Source organism: Lissotriton vulgaris, chromosome 2_1 (genome assembly GCF_964263255.1).
Source record: "Lissotriton vulgaris chromosome 2_1, aLisVul1.2, whole genome shotgun sequence".
Classification (NCBI taxonomy): domain Eukaryota; kingdom Metazoa; phylum Chordata; class Amphibia; order Caudata; family Salamandridae; genus Lissotriton; species Lissotriton vulgaris.
Window position 1 is genome coordinate 249,063,384 of NC_141687.1, and position 20,722 is coordinate 249,084,105.

General features: G+C 43.2%; 1 protein-coding gene across 6 annotated transcripts in view; it reads right to left on the bottom strand.

Annotated features, from left to right (window-relative positions):
• The window catches only part of CUEDC1 (CUE domain containing 1), a 673,926-nt gene that overhangs the window by 36,180 nt on the left and 617,024 nt on the right, over positions 1-20,722 (bottom strand). For all 6 annotated transcript variants that reach the window (XM_086954843.1, XM_086954846.1, XM_086954848.1 and 3 more), the window contains 3 exons: positions 13,749-13,842; positions 10,613-10,671; positions 8,713-8,782 (listed from right to left, as the gene is read on the bottom strand). In XM_086954843.1, the coding sequence (XP_086810969.1) occupies positions 8,713-8,782; positions 10,613-10,671; positions 13,749-13,842 (223 nt within the window). The remainder of the gene's footprint in view (positions 1-8,712; positions 8,783-10,612; positions 10,672-13,748; positions 13,843-20,722) is intronic.

Below are 20,722 nucleotides of genomic sequence, written 5' to 3' on the forward strand. Positions count from 1 at the left end.
AGAGAGACTTAGGAACACTATTGGTCATATGGTGGAGGAAGCACTCTCTGAAGGCTGGATCACATCACAAGAAGGAAACTACCTACAGACCACCCATCCTACGATGCCATACTTCTATGTACTTTTTAAAGTCCATAAGAAACAGCGACCTCCTCCAGGACGTTCCATAATATCAGGGATTGGTTCTATCTTAGAACCACTGTCTACCTTTGTAGACTTGTTTCTTCGTCCTATGGTTAAAGAAATGCCGACATTCCTTCAAAATACCAAGGATGTCTTACGAATATTACCAGACATCAAAGACACCACGACAGATCTTTTGGTGTCATTCGATGTCGAATATTTGTATACCTCAATCTCCCAGGATGACACCCTAGAGGTAATAGACACTATTACATGAAAGGGATCTTGGGTCTATAACCCCAGTTCATTTTATAATGAACAGTGCCAGTTTGGCAATGAAACAATAAAAAACTCGCTTTGAGGAAACCATCTTTTTACAAACGTCTGGGACCAGCATGGGAAGCGTTTTCGCTCCTAGTTTGGCTAACCTCGACGTACACCATTTTGAACAGACGCATGTTTTAACATCAACGTATCCATACCGCAATGTTTGCAGGTATGGAAACGTTATATCTTCGTCGTCTGGAGAGGAACTAGTGAAGAACTACTAGAGTTCCTGCAATGGTTAAACCGGAGGAATAATTTCCTACGCTTCACTGTAGAGTACGACAAACATCAATTGTCATTTCTAGATCTCTTGATATCAGCAACACCTACAGGGCTCAGGTCAAAACTTTATAAAAAAAACAATGGCACAGAACTCATTATTGTGCTTTGACAGTTGTCATCCCAGAGCTCTAAGGAACAATCTGCCGTATGGGCAGTTCCTACAGATACAGCGGAACTGTTTAACTAAGGATTCTTTCTATGAACATGCGCATGCCTTGGAGAAACAGCTAGTAACAAGGAAGTATCCTAAGAAACTGATACAAAACTCTTTGAAAAGAGCTGCCAATAACCACAAGAGGCTCTTCTAGAACCAGCTACTCCCAAAGATAAAACTCAGAGGATGACTTTTGTAAACGCATACAGTACAATGTCGAATCAGATACAGAAGATCGTTAGGAGACATTGGTCCATCTTGAATACTGGCACAGATACCTTACCACCACCACGGTTTGCTTTCAAACGGGGCCCTAATCTGAAAGATAAATTGGTACACACGAGACCAAAGAGTAAAATGCCTTGCGCTGTCGGTACCCTATGGGACTTACCGGCAGTGCAGGGTCACCATCCCTGTGGCACGTGTGCAGCATGCCCACAAATCTATAAATCTGTGAGTATAGACATTGGGAATAACCGCCCTTGGCAACAGAAAAGATTCACCAATTGCAATAGCGAGAGGTTGATTTATCTGATAACATGCCCCTGCCAACAGATATGTTGGTATGACAAGAAAAATTAAACTTCGAATCTCTGAACACAAGAGTATGATTTAATGTAAAAAACAGGCTTCTCGTTTAACGAGCCATTTTCTTGAGGCTGGTCATGGCCCGACAGATATCACATGGACCGTAGTGGAACAACCTTTTATCCCTGACCATGTTACTGATATTGGCAAGAATCTATTTGCAAAAGAACAGAAGTGGGCGTACAGACTTAACACAGACAAAGAGGGTCAAACGAGGATATTCCGTGGATGTTGCTGTGATACAATATTTTGCCATCATATCACAGGTTCATAGCCCCTGATATCTGGGTCTAGATTAACTCATTTTTATCAGGTCTGTAACACTAGTACACAAGGTTTTAGTGTACCGTCATAAACGAGAATACCTGGTTGCGGACACTCTACCCCACGTCATTAAGATGCACACAGTACACAAATGCATGTAGTAATCCTAATTACAACCCTTACTGATTGTTAGCATCATAATATTAATATTTGTGTGCTAAAACCACACGAGTTGGAGGAACTGGCAGAATTACATGTCCAGATGGCAATCTGGTGGCTCAGTACCGAGTTATGCAGACATTTGACAGGGCAACGTCACTCTTTGAAAACAAGCATGCTTTAATAAAAAAAACCTCCGCTCAGTGCGGCCGCTGCCTCCAGTCACCCGGAAGTGGATCTGTTCGTGAGTCAAAGAGGGCAGCAGTGTACAAAGGGGAGCAGTGTACCGAGGGGAGCAGTGTACAGAGGGGAGCAGTGGAGGAGAGGTGAGTCCAAGGAGGGGGGCAGGGAAGGTGAGTCCAGGAGTGTAAAGAGGAGGTATGTCCAGGGTTTATTTATTTATGCGTTTTTATATAGCGCGGACTTTACCCGAAGGTGTCAGTGCGCTTCACAATAGGACCAGTAATGACAAGAGGAAACAATTACAATTGAAAAATTACTAAAGCAAACGTTAAGTTACGTGGGGCAGCAGGCTGGAACGACAGGAACAGGAGCAGGGGTCTGAGGACATATGCCGACTACCGCAGGAACCACAAGGGAGGGATCCCGCCCCAGAAGACGAGGAAAACCTAAAGACTCCCCCCGCACCCGCCCTGCAGACAGGGGCAGAAAATGTCAAACTCATAAAGAGCACTGGCATCGGAAAATGACAAAGTATCCCCTTATTTGAAAATGAAGCCACAAAAAGCACACAGGCAAAAATAATAATCATCTCCCGCAATATACAGGATTTCAGGAGGTTTGATAGCAAAACCACACAATCTATTTATAGATTCTGAAAATTCAGCATAGCATGAATATGATTAGTGTCACATGGCAACGTGACAGAACAATGTGATAATTAAAATCATGCAATTATTTGAGCAGCAGTGTACAAAGGGGAGCAGTGTACCGAGGGGAGCAGTGTACAGAGGGGAGCAGTGGAGGAGAGGCGAGTCCAAGGAGGGGGGTAGGGAAGGTGAGTCCAGGAGTGTAAAGAGGAGGTATGTCCAGGGTTTATTTATTTATGCGTTTTTATATAGCGCAGACTTTACCCGAAGGTGTCAGTGCGCTTCACAATAGGACCAGTAATGACACAAGAGGAAACAATTACAATTGAAAAATTACTAAAGCAAACGTTAAGTTACGTGGGGCAGCAGGCTGGAACGACAGGAACAGGAGCAGGGGTCTGAGGACATATGCCGACTACTGCAGGAACCACAAGGGAGGGATCCCGCCCCAGAAGACGAGGAAAACCTAAAGACTCACCCCGCACCCGCCCTGCAGACAGGGGCAGCATGGTACCCCTGGTACGAATGGCAACAGCCACCGGAGCAAGAAGTGGCCCTCATCCGGAATATCTACTGGCGCTACCTCAAGAAGGAGGAGGTACCTGCTACCCAGACCAGAGAGGGCCCGAGTGGACAATCTATTGAGAGCTAGAGTGAGGCTAGGGGAGAAGCACGGGCGCTGTGGGATGAGTGACGCGATTGGAGGTTTCCAGGAGGAACAGCACTGGGGCGACATGCAAGATCGACGTCCGAGTGGCACTTGGGGTGGGGGCAGCAAGAGCGGGGAACTCTTTCTGGCCCTGCTCATTATTCCTGCTGAGCAGGATGAAAGGACTGTGTGTGAATCAACACTTATGTAATAAAGTTTACTTCTTGACCAAAAGAAGAAAAAAAACGAGGTCAGTCTGGAAGGAGGAGGATTAGGCGGGGGTCGGAGCAGGCGGGGGACGGAGACTAACAACACCAGGCGAGGGTCGGGGCAGGCGGGGGACGGGGCGGACGGAGCCACTGGGCAGTGTAGGGGGAAGCCTGAAAGCACCCGGACAAGGTCGGGACGGGCTGCTAGTATATCTATATATATCGATATATCTATATCTATATCTATATATCTATATATCTATATATTTTGTTAAAAAACACAGTTGATACTGAAAATGTCAGCAACTGACCAATAGCAGGTCAACCGTTCTTAGTTTTAATTCTTGAGAGCTGTCAATAATAAAAACTTTCTAGATATCTTCCAGTTGGGTTTCAGAACAGGCTGCAGTACAGTGACCGCCATTCTGAAAATCACTGACGACACATTAAGCCTAATAAATAAAATCAATCCTGCCTATCATTTGGCGAGATCCCTATGCACCATTTGAAAGTCACCCATGCAATGATTCAGAAACCCTAAAAAGCTTCATGGGCTCTGGGAAAGATTTACTGAATTGGTTCACATATCTCTCTAAACAAAGTCCAGCTGGTAAAAATTAGGAGCCTTCCATTTCAACAAAGCTCCTTTCCTCATTATTATTCCGGTTTATTTTTCATTTGTGTTTTGAACCCATGAGAGCTTAAATAAGAAATTCTACCATATCATCAATATGGTGATGACACTCAGCTTTACAATAAAATCTCCCCCATGAAGAGGTTTACTGTGCTACTATATTATAGCACGTACCCCCAAAATGACAGAAGAATGCACAGCTTCTGATTTACAACTCATGAGGCACACCAACAATTTTAAGTATTTTCGTGAAAGATTTCTTTCCTCCTAATATAATAAATATTGCAATTCAGATGTGTGCTGCTCACTCATACCTTTATTCAATTGTATGCCTGTGTCCTTCCTGTTTGTAACACGCTATATGCTCATTCTGGCCTTGTACGCACTATGTAAAATCACTCCTCCGAGTTTGTTTTAGGAAGTTTGTATTAGTTTAGTACATTGCCTTATTGAAGGACCATGACATCTGTTTAATAAAGTTTCAAGTGAAGACAGGCAGACAAACGCATTACAGAGGCATTATTAGATGTGGCTAAACCTTACTTTGCAAACAGAACCTTGTTACTTTTGCTAATACCTTTGAAGCTGTTAGACATGTGCATGAAATACCTGTTAGATCTTTGCAGGTGTAATGTACATGTATTGAAGGACATGAAAAGTTATAGGGGTCGGAGTCAATTATTGTGAAAACTTGTATTGTGGACACAAGGATTGGGGGGTTGGGGAGAGGCATGCTAGTGACACTCACAGGGGGGGACTTGCGCGTCCACCCTCCACTCCCAAAGGAACAGAAAATACAATTTTCACACAGCAAACATAACTATATTTAGTTAAAGAGTCAACAGCATTTTGATATTTACATTTTGGTCTTTATGACGAGCAGGGCTTCATGTAGTTTTCCAGTATAAAACACACCCTAACCCAGTACACCAGTATGTACAATGAATAGGGCCAAGTTAATTTGGTACACTTTGCTTCAAACTGCACCTAACACTGCCCCTGTCTGACAAAATAAATTCTGCTAAGGTTTTTCATTAGCATATAGGTTAAGATTCGTGACTAGAGAACCTACAGGTCCCAAAAGTTGAATTCTCCCTGAAATTCCCTTAGCAAGCTCTTTATAAGTGGGAATGCCAAGCCTGCTGCCCATGGAGCAAAAACACGGACAACTGGTGCAGGTTCAGTACTGGCTATAGGGTGTGACCATTAATTGCCTGGCATGGTCACATGACAGGCTGTGCATTCACAGCAATGTGGACATAGCAGAAACATGCACCTAATGAACTTTGGGCTACAAGTATTATGCAAAGACCCTGGCCTTTGAGAAGGCCTTATATCTAGGCTGGCCCACTGGCCATGGCGAAGTCAGCACTGGACTCAGCACCGTTTCACACTCACCACAGGTTGTATCTGAGTCCAGTTGCTGCTCTTTATGACTCCTGGGTTCAGCCAAGTTTCATCCTAGTGTACTCTGGGGTGAAAGTGCCTTGAGCACAGTCAGCAGTATCAATGGGGATGATATTAAGGGTGAATTCATTTACTGCAGATAAAGAGGACTTATCTGCAAAGATAAACAAGAAACAAGGAGGCTCGTATGGTTTAAAAGCTTGTTATTCACCAATTTAGAGGAGGGTGTTTCACAAGGAAATACAGTTAAGCAGCACTGCACAGAAAGAATCATGTGACAACCCGAGGGCACTTGGTGAGTGAAGAAATTATACAATTAGTGAAAGGTGAAGACGCAAGTGCTGAAAGTGAACAGCGTGAACGGCGCAAGGTGACAAGAAAGTAATACAATGATGGCTCCGTAAGATTAAGTTAAAATCACTTAAACCATGGAACAAACAGTTTTACAGGAGCTCAAAACGTAAAATGTGCCCTAGAATTGCGCTGTGGTGTCAACGGTGTTCGATCTCCGTGAGTCGGGATCGTCATCAGGACAGGGTTGTCGCTGTCAGGCAGTGTTAGTCACGTTATGTAGGTTGCGTGATTCACAGAACACCCAGGCAATGTCTGAAAATGCGGCGTCTGAATTTGAGGTGCGCAGCCGAGGGTGGGTCCGACTGGGCAGCGCCTGAATGAAGCAAGGCGGGCAGCGGCGATCAGGGTTCTCGACGTGTGGGCGGCTCGCGATTAGTGCTCACGAGCCTCGCACTAATCACGAGCCGCCCACACGTCGAGAACCCTGATCGCCCCTGCCCGCCTTGCTTCATTCAGGCGCTGCCCAGTCGGACCCACCCTCGGCTGCGCATCTCAAATTCAGACGCCGCATTTACAGACATTGCCTGGGTGTTCAGTGAATCACGCAACCTACATAACGTGACTAACACTGCCTGACATCGACAACCCTGTCCCGATGACGATCCCGACTCACGGGGATCGAAACGCCGTCGACACCACAGTGCAATTCTAGGGCGCATTTTAGGTTTTGAGCTCCTGTAAAACTGTTTGTTCCATGATTTAAGTGATTTTAACTTAATCTTGCGAAGCCATCATTGTATTACTTTCTTGTCACCTTGCGCCGTTCACGCTGTTCACTTTCAGCACTTGCGTCTTCACCTTTAACTAATTGTATAATTTCTTCACTCACCAAGTGCCCTCGGGTTGTCACATGATTCTTTCTGTACAGTGCTGCTTAACTGGATTTCCATGTGAAACACCCTCCTCTAAATTGGTGAATAACAAGCTTTTAAACCATACGAGCCTCCTTGTTTCTTGTTTATGTAATGCAGACTGCATACATTACTTAACTGTCTCAAATTGAAACTTGTTGGGAATTGTTATTGTTCATACTCCACACCCATCCTGACGTGGTCTATGGGTTTACTCCTGTTGTTCTTACACTTATCTGCAAAGATGGTTATTGAATCACATCAGACTATGGGAATTCAGCCTTATTTGACAACTTTATTTTCCTCCAATATGAGAGATATGTATTTATAAATATGACTTGGCAGGTATCCTTTTAAATACGGCACACCAAAATGGATTCAGCAAGTCAACAAGTGAGTGTAAATTGTGTAGGATTTTGGAAGAAGCTGTATTGCACATCGTTTGTATCTGTCCAAATCCGTTGTACACTTTTGAAACCATTATTTCTTAATGTTGGGGTGAGATCCGTTCAACAGGCTCTTATTTTAAGTTTATCTGGTGTTCCCGTTTCTCTAATTTGTCAGTTCATAAAGTTTTTGACCACCATGGAAAGAATGCTTTCATCAGCATTTTAAATGCAGATATTGTTCGTTGATAACATTAATTGATTATCGTTTTATATCGTGGTTTACAATGTGTGTATTGTAAAATGCCATTTTGAGTTGATATTGAACAAAGACTAATTCGACTGTTTGGTCTTCAGCATGTAGCATTCTGAAATATTGTATAAAAAAAAGTATCCTATGGTGTTCACATTGTCCAGATAAGTATGCAGCACTTTAAAGATTGTAAGGTCTGCTGTTGGTGGCAATACTTTTAAGGTGAAACAATGTAATATAATAGTGGTCTTTACATCGACTGATAATGCATATTGCACTTAAGGCGCAAGGTATTTTGCCGGTGGCAATAATTTTTAATGCATCTGAATGTCTTTGAATAGGGATTTCACGAAAAGCAGTGTTCCCTATTTTAGGCATTTGGGGTTATTTATGGACTGTTTTTGGTTATTTTTTATGATTATTGAACTCATTTTTAAAGGAGTTATTTTATATCCTCAAGTTCGTAATTTGCGTCATATGTAATGCAAAATATCATTTTTGTGATTTTTATTCATCAGACAAAAAATATTACTCATTCATGGTGATGATATTAAGGGTGAAGCGATACTTGGTGTCCCTATTGAGGTCCCTGATTATGTCTTTTGTGGTATCCTCCGAGACACTATACGTAATATCATAAGCAGAGTATTCCAGCTGCATTATGTTTGCATAGCTCACCAAAGGTGGCAGATGTAAATAGTCTTCAGGTTTTGGCTCATAACAATAACGTCCGTTCAACTCAACATTTTTTGTGGTAAAATATGCATATACACACTTATAAAAACGCTCTAACACACAGCATCTCCTTATCGATACAAGATCATGACTGATCTCTGTGACACAACACACAGGATAGCAGATATTGTCACAGAACCCACTCACACTCTGGAACAAACAATTGCATGCCTCTGCAGTGCTGAGCAGATGCTCACCTCCCAAGTAGCAGAAAGGAGCTCTGTATAATGTTCCCAGTTTCTAGCCTATAGGTGGTGAGGAAGCTGGGGGAGCCAGGGGCACGGAGGTAAGAGAAGAGAGGTACTGGGAACAAGAGCAGGAGAGGCACCTAGTGTGCGTCACAGAGGGACCACTGCTTGTTAATAGTGGACAGGCACTAGATCTTATACAGTCCAAGCCTGCACACATCCTTATTATACACAAGGAAAAAGTCTTCCTAATGGAGTGGCTTACTGATGTGAAAAGAAAGACAACATTATGGAATGAGATTAGAGAAAATATACACACTTGCACGGTCCTTCTTTCTGCATCTCCTCCTCTTCTAGTAGCTGTTGCTTCCGTGACTGGAGATCTTCATCTGAAACATCACATACCAATTGTATAAAGGTAACTGCAATCTCCAAATCAGTTTCAATTTTTGAAAAGGGAGAGAAATACATTTGAAAATATTTGCCTACGAATCACCTCTATCGCAACAAGAATGTGAGAGCCAAAAGTACTTTTTGATTAACACAAAACAAGTAATCCCGATAGTGATAATGTACACAGCTAATTGCCTTATTCACCAGACGTTCAACCAGCAGATATGATTTAACTCTTTACCAAGTTGTGCCTGCATATGCTGCAAGATCTTACCACTTCACTAAGCAATGGCACCTCTGGTATCATGTTTAACTATTCACTTTTTTACACTCTTAAACCCTGAATTTGCAATGTTCTACTCCATCTTTTTGAAGTTGCACCTCAGGAGATCAGTCGTCAATGTAAAATTTATTTGACAAGGAAGCTTCAGGCCAAAAGGCTACATTGCTACAGACACCCTTATTAGCGAAAGATTTTTTGTTGCACCTTGGTTCATTTCAAGTGTCACATTTAACCAAAGTTCCTTAGGGCAGGAAAGGATGTCCTCATGTAACATTTTCTCTTTGAACCTTAGTCTCAGATTTAAACTTCTGCTAAAACTAACCACTTTTCCCTATTTCATTAAAACAAGTATAATCCATTATTTTATTTAATGTACACGTTACAAAAAGCTTAAATCTAATAAATGAATAGATCGAAGTCTATGCAAGTAACACCTGGTTTGTCACATAAAATACAAGCATCTGTGAGAAAATGTATTCTTAACTCAGAAGGCATCAATTAAAGGAAAGTATATTAATTTAGTTCTTGGCTAGTGAACCTCGGCTAGTGGTGGCATCTTCTAGTAGATCTTGAGAATTAAAAGTTGTCATTGTGTATATAAAAACAGTGAATATTAATTTTGAACGCAACAGAAATATTCCAATATTATATATTTGAATGAAACCCAGCTCCATTTCCTATAAGGGAAACAAGCTGCATTTAAAAAACGTTTACTTTATTGAAAATCAATCGGAGACATGATGGCCTTCTAACCCTTGTGGCCAATGTGGCTGCGTCACAAATAATGTTTCTTAGGTAGGTTGCATGCAACTCAATCAGATTCGGTTTTTACGAACTGACCTAACCTCATAGGAGCATCGAACGTTCAGCGCCCAGTGCTGAACGTTTGAAGAACAAACGCTGGCCCGTCGGCCAACGGTTGTGCGCAGCACTGGCAAGGTAGTACTCGCGACGACCGTTGGCCGATGGCAGCACTTAAGGGGTTGATAGTACATAGGTCGGTTCGTAACAATATTTACTGGTTGCAAAAATATTAGTGCAACCAATATTGTGCTACCAATAAATAGTACATCTGGACATATATTCATTAGACTCACGGTAAGTTTACAATGAGCTATTAATATCTCGGTTTACGCTTGACACACAAAAGTAGAACAGATTGCCATTTCTGCTGAAGATTGACACACTATGTACTATGTCCCTTTTCCTCCGAGACACCAGAAGCTCATAAGTGCATTTGCTCAGTAAAGATGGAAAGAAGGCATAACATTTCTACTGACTTAACTAGAGGTAGCACAATACTATTAGTGCTGCCATGAACTGAGGCTTCAACGCACTACCACATATCTAGAGCATTAAGAAGTAGAGCAGTTTTTCCTTCAATAGGTAAGTATTCACATTCATAATGGCATGAACTAGGAACATCTTGTAAAATGTATACACAGATCTCAGTATAAGCTGCATTAAAGAACATTAAAGGGATCGCGTGTAAATATATCAAACAAAGAAAATAATACATGGTATCCAAGTGAACAGTACATACCACACGAGGGCCCTTCTGCATCGTCCAAGAGGTTTGCTGTTGATGCACCTGTTCCAAGTCTAAACACTGCTATTAAGGTAGAATTTCTTTGTATTGGAAAGTGTGAAGTGTCTGCCATGGTGTCTTGCAATTTAGATATTATAGAAATAAGGAAATCCAGCCACTTGCCTTTCATAAAGAACTGCATTGTGTTTGGGAGAAGAGAAACTAAGCAGAACATTTATGCTGCATTTACATTTATCCACACAAGGTGCACCGTAGTACATTAGCGCTGCATTTACGTTTATCTAGACTAAGTACATAGTACATACTCTTGTCCTCGCACAGACAACAAATAGAAATGTAGCCGCCAAGGACATCTTTCAGCCAGCACTTGAAAATATTTGAAATTAGTTTACATGTAGTAGAGACCAAAGTCATAAAGGTATTCGTAAATTAGTTATATTAATATGTGCAAATAGCTTTTTTTACGATTGTAAACTGACTTTTGCTATTCATGAAATTCGGCTTTACATCTGTAGAGAGTTACTCGCACATACTTTTTCTGAGGGGCATGGATTAGCTGTTCCAGGATGGGAATGTTCTGATTGTATGAGAACACCCATATATCTTATTTTGTGAATATGGGATTTACTCATATCAAGGATAGAAGTAAATTAGTTAAAAGGGAAGCAAGGCAAAAGGGAACAAACTCAAAAATGGTGGGTCTTTGAGAAAGGGATTTCCGACCAGAATAAAAATTCACTATAAAAAAAAAAGAATAAAAAAATGCATTTGCATTCATGCGTGATCGTTTTGAATACGGAAGAGCTGCCATATGAGCACAATCAGGAATTCTCAAAAAATTTCTAGCAGTTCTCCGGGGAAACTTTGACTGTTGCAGTTTCCTAGGAGTAGTTCTGGCAACTACTGAACATTCCAGAAATGTATAAACTGTCACCCATAAGTAGTTCACTTTTTGGAATTTCTTTGTGAATGAAGTCCAAAGTGCTTGCATGCCTCGCTGCAAGTAGGTCCATCCCAAGCAACCCGCTTTCTTGCCGCTTTTCTGATGTCATTAACTAAACCTGCTCCTATCCGGCGTTTTTATTGTAAGAGTAAGAGAAAAGGGTTGTAATTCACTAGGTATTTTTAAAAGCACATATTTGACAACTAGACAATTTTTCTGAAATGTAGCTTTCTAACCGCACAAGAAAGGCATACTCCCAATTTTACACACAAGGAAAAGGATAGAAGTGGGCTATTTAATTCACTGACAAAAGTAATGGGATTGGGTGTGGTCAGGAGAATCGATTAGTTTTTCACATTCCGTGCATAAAGTCACACGGATGGCACTAATTCTGCTGACAAAGATAATGTAAAAGACTTGGCAGTCAAAGGGCACTACAAGCAATGGCTAAATCCAGCCTAATAAAAACGTTAGTAGAGATCGTTTTCAATTCCGACAGTGTCTGCATGAAGAACAATCAAAAGTTGCATTTTACTTCTCTTTGGACTTCCTTTTAAAGTAAAGCAAACACAAGGAGACAATGGACGGAGCGCTAAAACCTTTCAAACACTCACCCCCCAATCACAGATCTGGGTTGAATCCATCATCATTCTTTAGCTCACTTCACCCCCCAGTTCAGACACAGCTATATGCAAATCAGTCTTGACCCTGTGCCTCATGGGAACATTCCAGCCCGAACTGCCAAGTCATGTAAACCCTGGACTGGAAACAAGCATCCTGGGACCAGTTTCGGGCTAACAGACCTCATCAGCCAGGCTAGCTTGGATCCAGTGGCAAAGTGAGCAAAGGACCCATGTCTGGGCATACCCTACCAACTTAGGGCGAACAAAGCAAACACAAGGAGAAGATAGACGGAGTGCTGAAACTTTTAAGACACTCACCCCAGTCACAGATCTAGGTTGAATCCATCATTGTTCTTTGGCTCACTTTGCTACTCCAGTTCAGACACAACTATATGCAAATCAGTCTAGACCCTGTGCCTCATGGGAACTGTCCAGCTCGAACTGCCAAGCCATGTCTTCCCTGGACCAGAAACAAGCATCCTGGGACCAGTTACGGGCAAAAAGCCCTCATCAGCCAGGCTAGCTTGAATCCAGTGGCAAAGTGAGCAAGAGACCCATGTCTTCCTTTTAAAGTAGTCGTGATGTAAACAAATCTCAACATTAGAGAATAAAAATAAAAAAGAGACTTGGGTAGTTCAATCATGGAAAATCAGAAATCCCCATTGTAGTCTTAAATCGTAGACCCCCAACTAGCCCCAAAACAGCGAATTTTGATGGGGGTAAAATGAAATTCTGCAGCAGAAAAACGAGACAATGTATGCCGCAGACAGACAGATCATTAAAACAACGGATTGCGCACGCAATACAATTTAACACAGAAGTGTTCAGAGTTTATGGAGTTCTATATTTAAGGTCTATTCTCACTTTTCAGGAGGAAAATGTGGATTTTGGTGCTTTCTGGGCCTTTTTCCCCTGGTAAATCCCTGCAGGTTTGACCTGCAGAAATGTTGTAAAAGGTGTAAACTGTATCACATTTAGTAATTACTGTGTGCAATAATGAGCACACAACTTATGGTTGCGATCCCTTCACAAACACGCCTTTGTGTATGGATCGCAATTTAACAAGCCACTTGTAAACAGGCCCTAAGCTTTTCCTGCCTGTTGCTGGGGAGTGCTTAAGCTGAACGTTTGCAGTTCCTTTTCAAAAACTATGTTTGGATTACAAAAGGTCCCTCTTCAGATGGAGGAACTTACATCTGAAGAGTACAGGTATGTGCAGGCCCTGCGGCAGTAAAGCTGAATGGAGTGCAGATTTTCGGCTCCCCAGGAACTGAAAAGTTTAATGTAAACTGACTGCGGCTTTGGTGGAACTAAGGGCAATTCTTCCTTGTTTCAGAAATTCTCCATTATCTAAGGGAAGCAAGAAGGCAGAAATGTGTTTTGGAGAAAAACAAGCCAGTTTGATTTAAATAACTTATTTCATATAATAAAAAAGACTGTGTGAACAGCATCTTATGAGGATTCTCTGTGGAAACATTAAAGTGTTTGTCACTTGGAGTAGTACACATTTTTGGTAATTAAATGTACAAGGGCTCAACTTTAAGCACGTTTATTCAAAGGATACACCTGATGCTTCAACAAGTGCTTTCTTTTCGACTTCCTCATCTTGGTCTTCTCTGAAAATGCTCTTGCAAGTTCAAAAAGCTTCTTCCGGGTTGCTTCAGGGAAAAGAGACAGTTAATGTTATTGGCTCAGCTTTTAAAGGTTTATTACATCATGAATGTAAGTCCATTTGTGGCAATTGCACATGTCCTACATACAGTGGCGGCTGGTGACATTTGAAAATGGTGAGTATAAAAGTTGGGGAATGAGTGTTCCTTCGTGAGGGAGCCCGAATGATGTAAGGTGAGTTTGGGGTGGGCAGTCTTTCCCATGAGAAACGTTTGGAAAAAAGGGGTGGCAAATGGTGGATTTTTTTAAAGCAACTTTGAGTAAGCAAGAAAATCAATTGTGATCATGTAGTCTTGAAATGTTTAAATACATTAAAAACTGCCCCATAAGATCCAGCAGGCCAGTTTCTACTGTTGATTTCCCTGGTATTAAGAGAAACATTGTCTGCAGCAAGCACAAATGTATATACACTCTCACCTACCTTAAAAAATACTGCCCCAATTTGAAAACGTTGCCTCTCCCCCTGTTCTTTTTTTAGCTAATAATTCAGTAATGGGTCCCCTTTAATTCTAGTACCCGGTCCATGGCTTATTTTCTGTCCAAGTACGACCATAGTCATAGTCCTAGGCTCTTGTATAGCGCACGATTCACCAAAAAGGTCTCAAGGCGCTTGGCAGGCAGAGACGACAACCTCAAATGAGAGGGGGGTGACAAGAATTAACTGGGAAAAAGCCACATTTTCAGGCCCCTGCGAAAGGCCAAATGATTGGATAGGGACGACAGATGGGGAGGCAGCTTGTTCCAGAGTAGGGGGGCTATATAGGAAAAAGCCCGACATCCATTTCTCGAGGTAATGGCCCGCGGCTGGACCAGGAGGGATTTGGAACAGGATCTTAGAACTCTGGAGGGTTTGTACTAGACCGATTTCTCCGCTAAGTAGGAGGGTCCTACGCCGTGGAGGAGTTTGTGGACGATACTGAGTATCTTAAATTGACTTCTTTGGCGCACAGGCAGCCAGTGTAGCTCTTTGAGACTGAGCAAGGAGGGTGACCTGGGGGACAGCCCTCGCACCAAACGTGCTGGAGAGTTTGCAGCTTAGTCAACAGAAACTCATTGATGGTGGCGAACAGGGCATTACCGTAATCTAAACGGCTGATAAGCCCTTGAATCCGGGGCTTCCTAGACTCAAGAGGGAGCCATTTAAATATTTTTCACAATTTATGTAGGATTCCATAGCAGATGCCTGATACTTGGTTGACATGAGCTTTCATTGAGAGGGCACATTCAATCATAATTCCCAGGTCACGTACCACTTCTTTGGGCTCGGGGCAGGGTCCAAGTTCTTGGGGCCACCAGTCTTGTGACCAGATTGACTTTGCCGAACAGCATGATTTCTGTTTTGCTGTAATTAAGTTGGAGTTTGTTTCCATTCATCTATTCACTAATCATGACCACGCACTTCTGGAATCTGGTATGGGTATCAAGAACATCTAAGCTACAGGTGATCAGCACCGGAGTATCGTCCGCGTAGGACACTGTGGAGAAGCCGTGGGATTTTATAATGTTGGCCAGAGGGGTAAGATACAAATTGAGTAATAAGGGACTAAGGATAGATCCCTGTGGAACCCCTAAAGAGAGGGGGGGTCTTACTGGATTCCAAGGTGTTGACCTTTATATAAGTGTGCCGGTCCGCAAGATAACTCTCGAACCAGGCAAGGGCTTTGCCTCTGACACCAATCTCCCACAGCCGTTGGTAAAGAATGCTGTGGGAAATGGTGTCAAAGGCTGCCGAAAGATCTAATAGTATAAGGATGGCAGACTCGCCTCCGTCTAAAGTGAGACGGATATTGTCCACAACCTCCATCACTGCAGTTTCCGTCCCATGGGCAGCACGGAACCCTGACTGCGAGGGATCTAGAAGTGCATGGGCTTCAAAAAAGGTGGAAACGCGCTTGTTAACCAGGTGTTCCAGTACTTTTCCAAAGTAGGGCAATAGCGAGGCCTGTAGTTGGACATAACAGTGGGATCACTAGTGGGTTTTTTGAGAATAGGTTTAACCTGTGCCACCTTCCAGCAACTGGGGATAGATGCCAGATCAAACGAGGTGTTGAAAATGTTGGTAAGAGCTGGCCAGAAGCGGGAATATCATACTACACTTGCGCGAGGCCAGTGAGTCTGTGGGGGAACCCGATGTCACCTTCCCGAGGGCTTCTAACACTTCGGCTGTCGTGGTGGGCTCAAATTCCAAAAAAGAAGGGCACTCAGTATGAACTAGGATAGGGGAGTTACGGAGGGGCACCTCCCCGACTTGGATGACATCTGGTCTTGAGGCTACAAACGTGGAGTAAATCAACTTAATGTTGTTGTCGAAGTGGGCTGCCAGTGAGTTGACCCACTTCAAGGTGGGAATAAATGCTGACTGCTCCACCTGCGGAGAGGTGAACTCATTCAATATTTTATACAGTTCTTTACTAGAATGGTCTGCGTACTGATCCTAAGAGTGAGATAGCCGGATTTTGCAGCCTTTATGTTTTTTAGATAATTGGAGTGAACAGTTTGTAGTTCTTACAATTTTCCGGTATTGTGGTTCTCCTCCACAACCTTTCCTCTGATCTGCTGGCGTTTTTCTCTACTTTAAGCTCCTCCGTAAAACACAGGGATGCAATTGTTTTTATCTTGACTATTGATTCAGGAATAGTTTTATCCAGAGTGCTCTTAATGGAAGCTTCCAACTGGGCTGCCATTAGGTCGATATTAACGGTAATATCATTAAGGGGTATAAAAAGGGTCGAGAAGGCCTCCGGGGTCATCTTGTGCCAAGGCCGTATTGACATAGTTTCTGTCCGATTCATAGTCCTGGACTCCGGGAATTTGCGAAAGCTAAACTTCACAAGATAGTGATCGGTCCACGTCATGGGCAGAGGTGGTTGGCAGGTTAGGCTGGGCATGTTAGTGAAAATTAAGTCAAGGGTGTGCCCTGCCGGATGAGTGGGGCCTACCACCCTTTGCGTTAACGACAAAGTTTCCAGAGTGGTGATTAAGTGGTCGGAGTCGCCATCAGGAGTAAGTTCTGCATGGTAATTAAAATCTCCTACCAAAATACAGTTGTCTGTGGCTAGCACGTGTGAGGCTAAAGTGTCGAGGAGGACGTTGACAAACTTGGATTTATCGCCCAGAAGTCTGTAAACCAGAGCAGCCCTCCCAAGTGACGTTTTGTTGTGCATTATGTTGACTATCATGATTTCAAACAAGGGATTTGAGAAGGATTCGAGCAGGGTAATCCAGATAGAGGCCCTGGCCGCCACAGCCACACCACCCTCTCTCCTCCCCTCTCGGTCCTGCCTAATAAGATGATATTCCTGGGGGAAGGCTATAGCGACGTCAGGCGAGGCTTGGCTGTGGAGCCACGTTTCGGTAAGGAAACAGATGTCAGGTTGTTCATTGTCTAATAGGCTCCATAGCTCCAGGGCATTCTTGGGAGTAGATCTGGTGTTTAAATAGAGAGCAGATAGAGAGTTGGTGCCTGCGGTCGCACTGGGACCAATTCTTTCTGCGGGATTCACAGGTGTAGGATGTTCGTAGCCAGACGCGGGCGCTAGGGTGGCAGCAGCGTTAAAGGGCTTGTTCCTCGGCAGACGTGGCAAGGTGTGGGGACTATGGGTTTTAGCCCAGTTGTTAGGGTTTAGGGCGAAAAGTTCCTGCCGTGAGTAACAAATCATGACAACAAAGCAGTAATACCCTCACCGTTAATGAAACTGTAAATTTTGCCAGGGATCTGGGCGGCAGGGGGCGGACGCGATTGCCTTTGACGCGCCGCCGGCGTGCCGCTGAGCGCGTCCGCGCTGGGGAGGGGAATATGTGTAGGCAGAGGTGCGGGGCAGCTCCGATGACGCTGCCTTGTGTTCCGCTGCATCCTGTCCCTCCGCACAACCGGCAAAGCCGTGGCGGACCGGGCACAGGGGGAGCACAGAAGATGTAAGAGTGCAAGCGGTAGTAATCACCACAAATACAAAGTTTAAAACAGAACGTGAGAGTGAATTAAGATCAGGCACAAAGTAGGAACAAAAAAATGAAGCCCCAAAAGGAAATAACAGTCTATTCACTGCAGATGTACTATTCCCACTAGATTACTGCCACACAGCGTTTCACGCACAAAAGCACCCAAACAGCAGGGATGCCGCTCTAGCTGACCATGCCTGCTGCAACTATCTTTGGGGAGCTAGCAATTTTCCAAGCTCTAAATTCTGTGACTGTTAGAAGGTATTCATTTCTTCAAGTTCCATTCAGTCACAATAGAACTTGATGCATAAAGGACAAGGCTCCTTTTGTGCCCACAGCACTTCTATAAGCAAAAATGCTACATCTGCAACTCGTGCGATAAGCGTGGGAAGCTAGTAGGTCCAAAGGGGCTGAGGATTTTTATGGGTTCCAAGCCAGAGGAAATTAATTTGCCATAGCGGCTACCTACCTGTTCCAAATGTATTTTATATTTGCATCTTGTAGCCTTGGACCGTCCTTAATTTACTAACGCACACACTTATTTTCTGAAATAAATCATAATGGTTGCTCGCCGTCGGCAATGAAACGACGGTTTGTAAAATACTGCCATTACCGGCGTTTCACTGATCACGACAAGCAGCAGTCAAGATTCATTTTGGGAAATAAGTGTGCACCATGTAGATTAACACCCCATGCTGTAATGTAAATATAAAACACTGGGGAAACCAACAATGGAAGCATTCCCTACTTAGGTGGCACGCAGTATGCTTTTACGATTTTGTTTTTTAAACATGAGAGGCGAGGTGTGCCTTTACTAAAGAATGCATTGATTGCTTAACAGTGTTGGTTCATAGCTTCCACTTTTCCCTGTACTTTTATATTTGCATCAGGTAGCATTACATGGTAATCTACTCATGCACACACTTATTTCCTGAAATAATGACCATAGCTGCTCACGTGGGCATTGAAACGCCGATAAGTAGATAGTGGCAGCTTTATCTGCATTTTATTGCCCATGAAGAGGAGCCAACATGTTTTTCTGTGCGCCTAGTACATTAATGTCCAAGGTTCTGATGCTATTATGAAGTGTCGGGGAAAGGTGGAAACTGCAATCCAAGACAGTGTGCAATAAAGGGTTCCCAGCGCAATCCTACCAAGATCCTCAAGAAAAACAAAACGGACTCCATCGGAAGAGAATATAAAAATCAACTGCCTCGCATCTTCCCGGTATTCTGAGCATGCAGACCCGATTTATTTTTAATGTATTCATGAGAGACAAATCAATGGCTGGTACCCAGGAAATATATGGATGGCCAGCGGGACTGGATTCAGAGCAGTCTTCTTGAAAAGGTAGGCCTCCGATCCAAGTTTACACGCCTGTGCTACCTCAGATGAGGACAGCAGTAGCAAACACTCATGTCTCCCTTTCACTCTGGCTCTAGGCTCGGCACAAAGTGAAAAGCGGGGGTGCAGATGAAAAATGGGCAATCACTGCATGACTCCAAAGTGAAGCCATACAGTTATTGGTCATGCTCTGTCAACCTCCCACCCCTGCACTGCTTCATATGTGCGGGGGCTAAATGCTTCTGCATGTGCCCCTCCTCCTGCTCTTTAGCTGATTCAGACGCTGCTCCCTTGCTATTTGTGCTATTAAAGAGAGGAGCAACAGGACTGGCAGGGGCAGACAGGTCATGTGCCCCTTAGGAGAACAGGCGGTAGTTATGTGGCTCACTAACGTGCGCTGTTAGGAAGAGGCCTCAATTGAGCATGTCAGGTTGGACACAGAGGCGCACCTGCCCAACCTGACATATGCACTTCAAATTTCAAGGTGTGTCCACTTCTCTGCTCAGCCTGCAGTCTGTTAAGCCACGCCCACGCCCTCACAGACAGGCACCAGTGGCTGAAAATGAGCACAGCAGCAAGAGAAAACCCATTAATTTAATACTTGATGTTGGTACCAGAAACAGGGGGGCAACGCTCTCAAGCCCCAATAGAGGGACCGCCCATGCCTACATAGGCATTGGCTCTGTGTGGATGCTCATTGTCACATTCTAAGACAATCATTCTCGTGAAAGACACACAAAGATAAAACACCAGCCTAGCAGCATCTCACTTTATACCATATTGTGATTTATGCACGCTTAAAACTTAAAAATTACCCAAATGCCTACAATCAACAAGTCTAATAAGCCTTTACAAATATTTTGCAAGATATTTTTAACTCGAAACAGACCAACAATTTCCTATAAAGTGTAAATTAATTTTTGGTGCTGCCATTTTCGTCATACCCATTCCTAGTCTGCGACATAGAGCTTTTGCTATTTTGCTTGATAAAGGGAAAACAGATCTCTTTGTTTCACTTTCATGCTCCTTAGTTCAAGCAATATTTTTTACACCATGGATAGTCAGGACTATTTAATAGAAAATGCTTCTACTTCAGTGGCTACAACATACCATGTAACCAAATATATACACGTATGATCCCACTTTGAACCCATCAAACAAGTTTGGACTGCATTTTTAGGTTTATTGTGGTTTATCATTACATTAGATTTATTGTCACCTGCAACTATGCATAGCTCTCTTCTACCCTGCTTATTTATTTATTTATTTATTATTTATTTTACAGATTTGTAGAGCGCATGGCTGCCCGTGAGCGTCCCAGCGCTAATAACAGGAACCTAGTGGGGGCGAGCCTTATGGGAAAAGCCATGTTTTGAGTGCTCTGCGAAATGAGAGAAGGTTGGGTTGGGCTCTAAGGTTTGAGGGAAGCGAGTTCCATAGTTTAGCCGCGTTGTATTTTGTTTCCGGAATATACACTGGTAAATAAATAACAGATAAAAGATCTATTTGCTAGAACATTCACTCTAAATTCTAAAACAATATAATTAGCTACCCAATGCTTTTTTTCTGATTGAGACTGTCCCT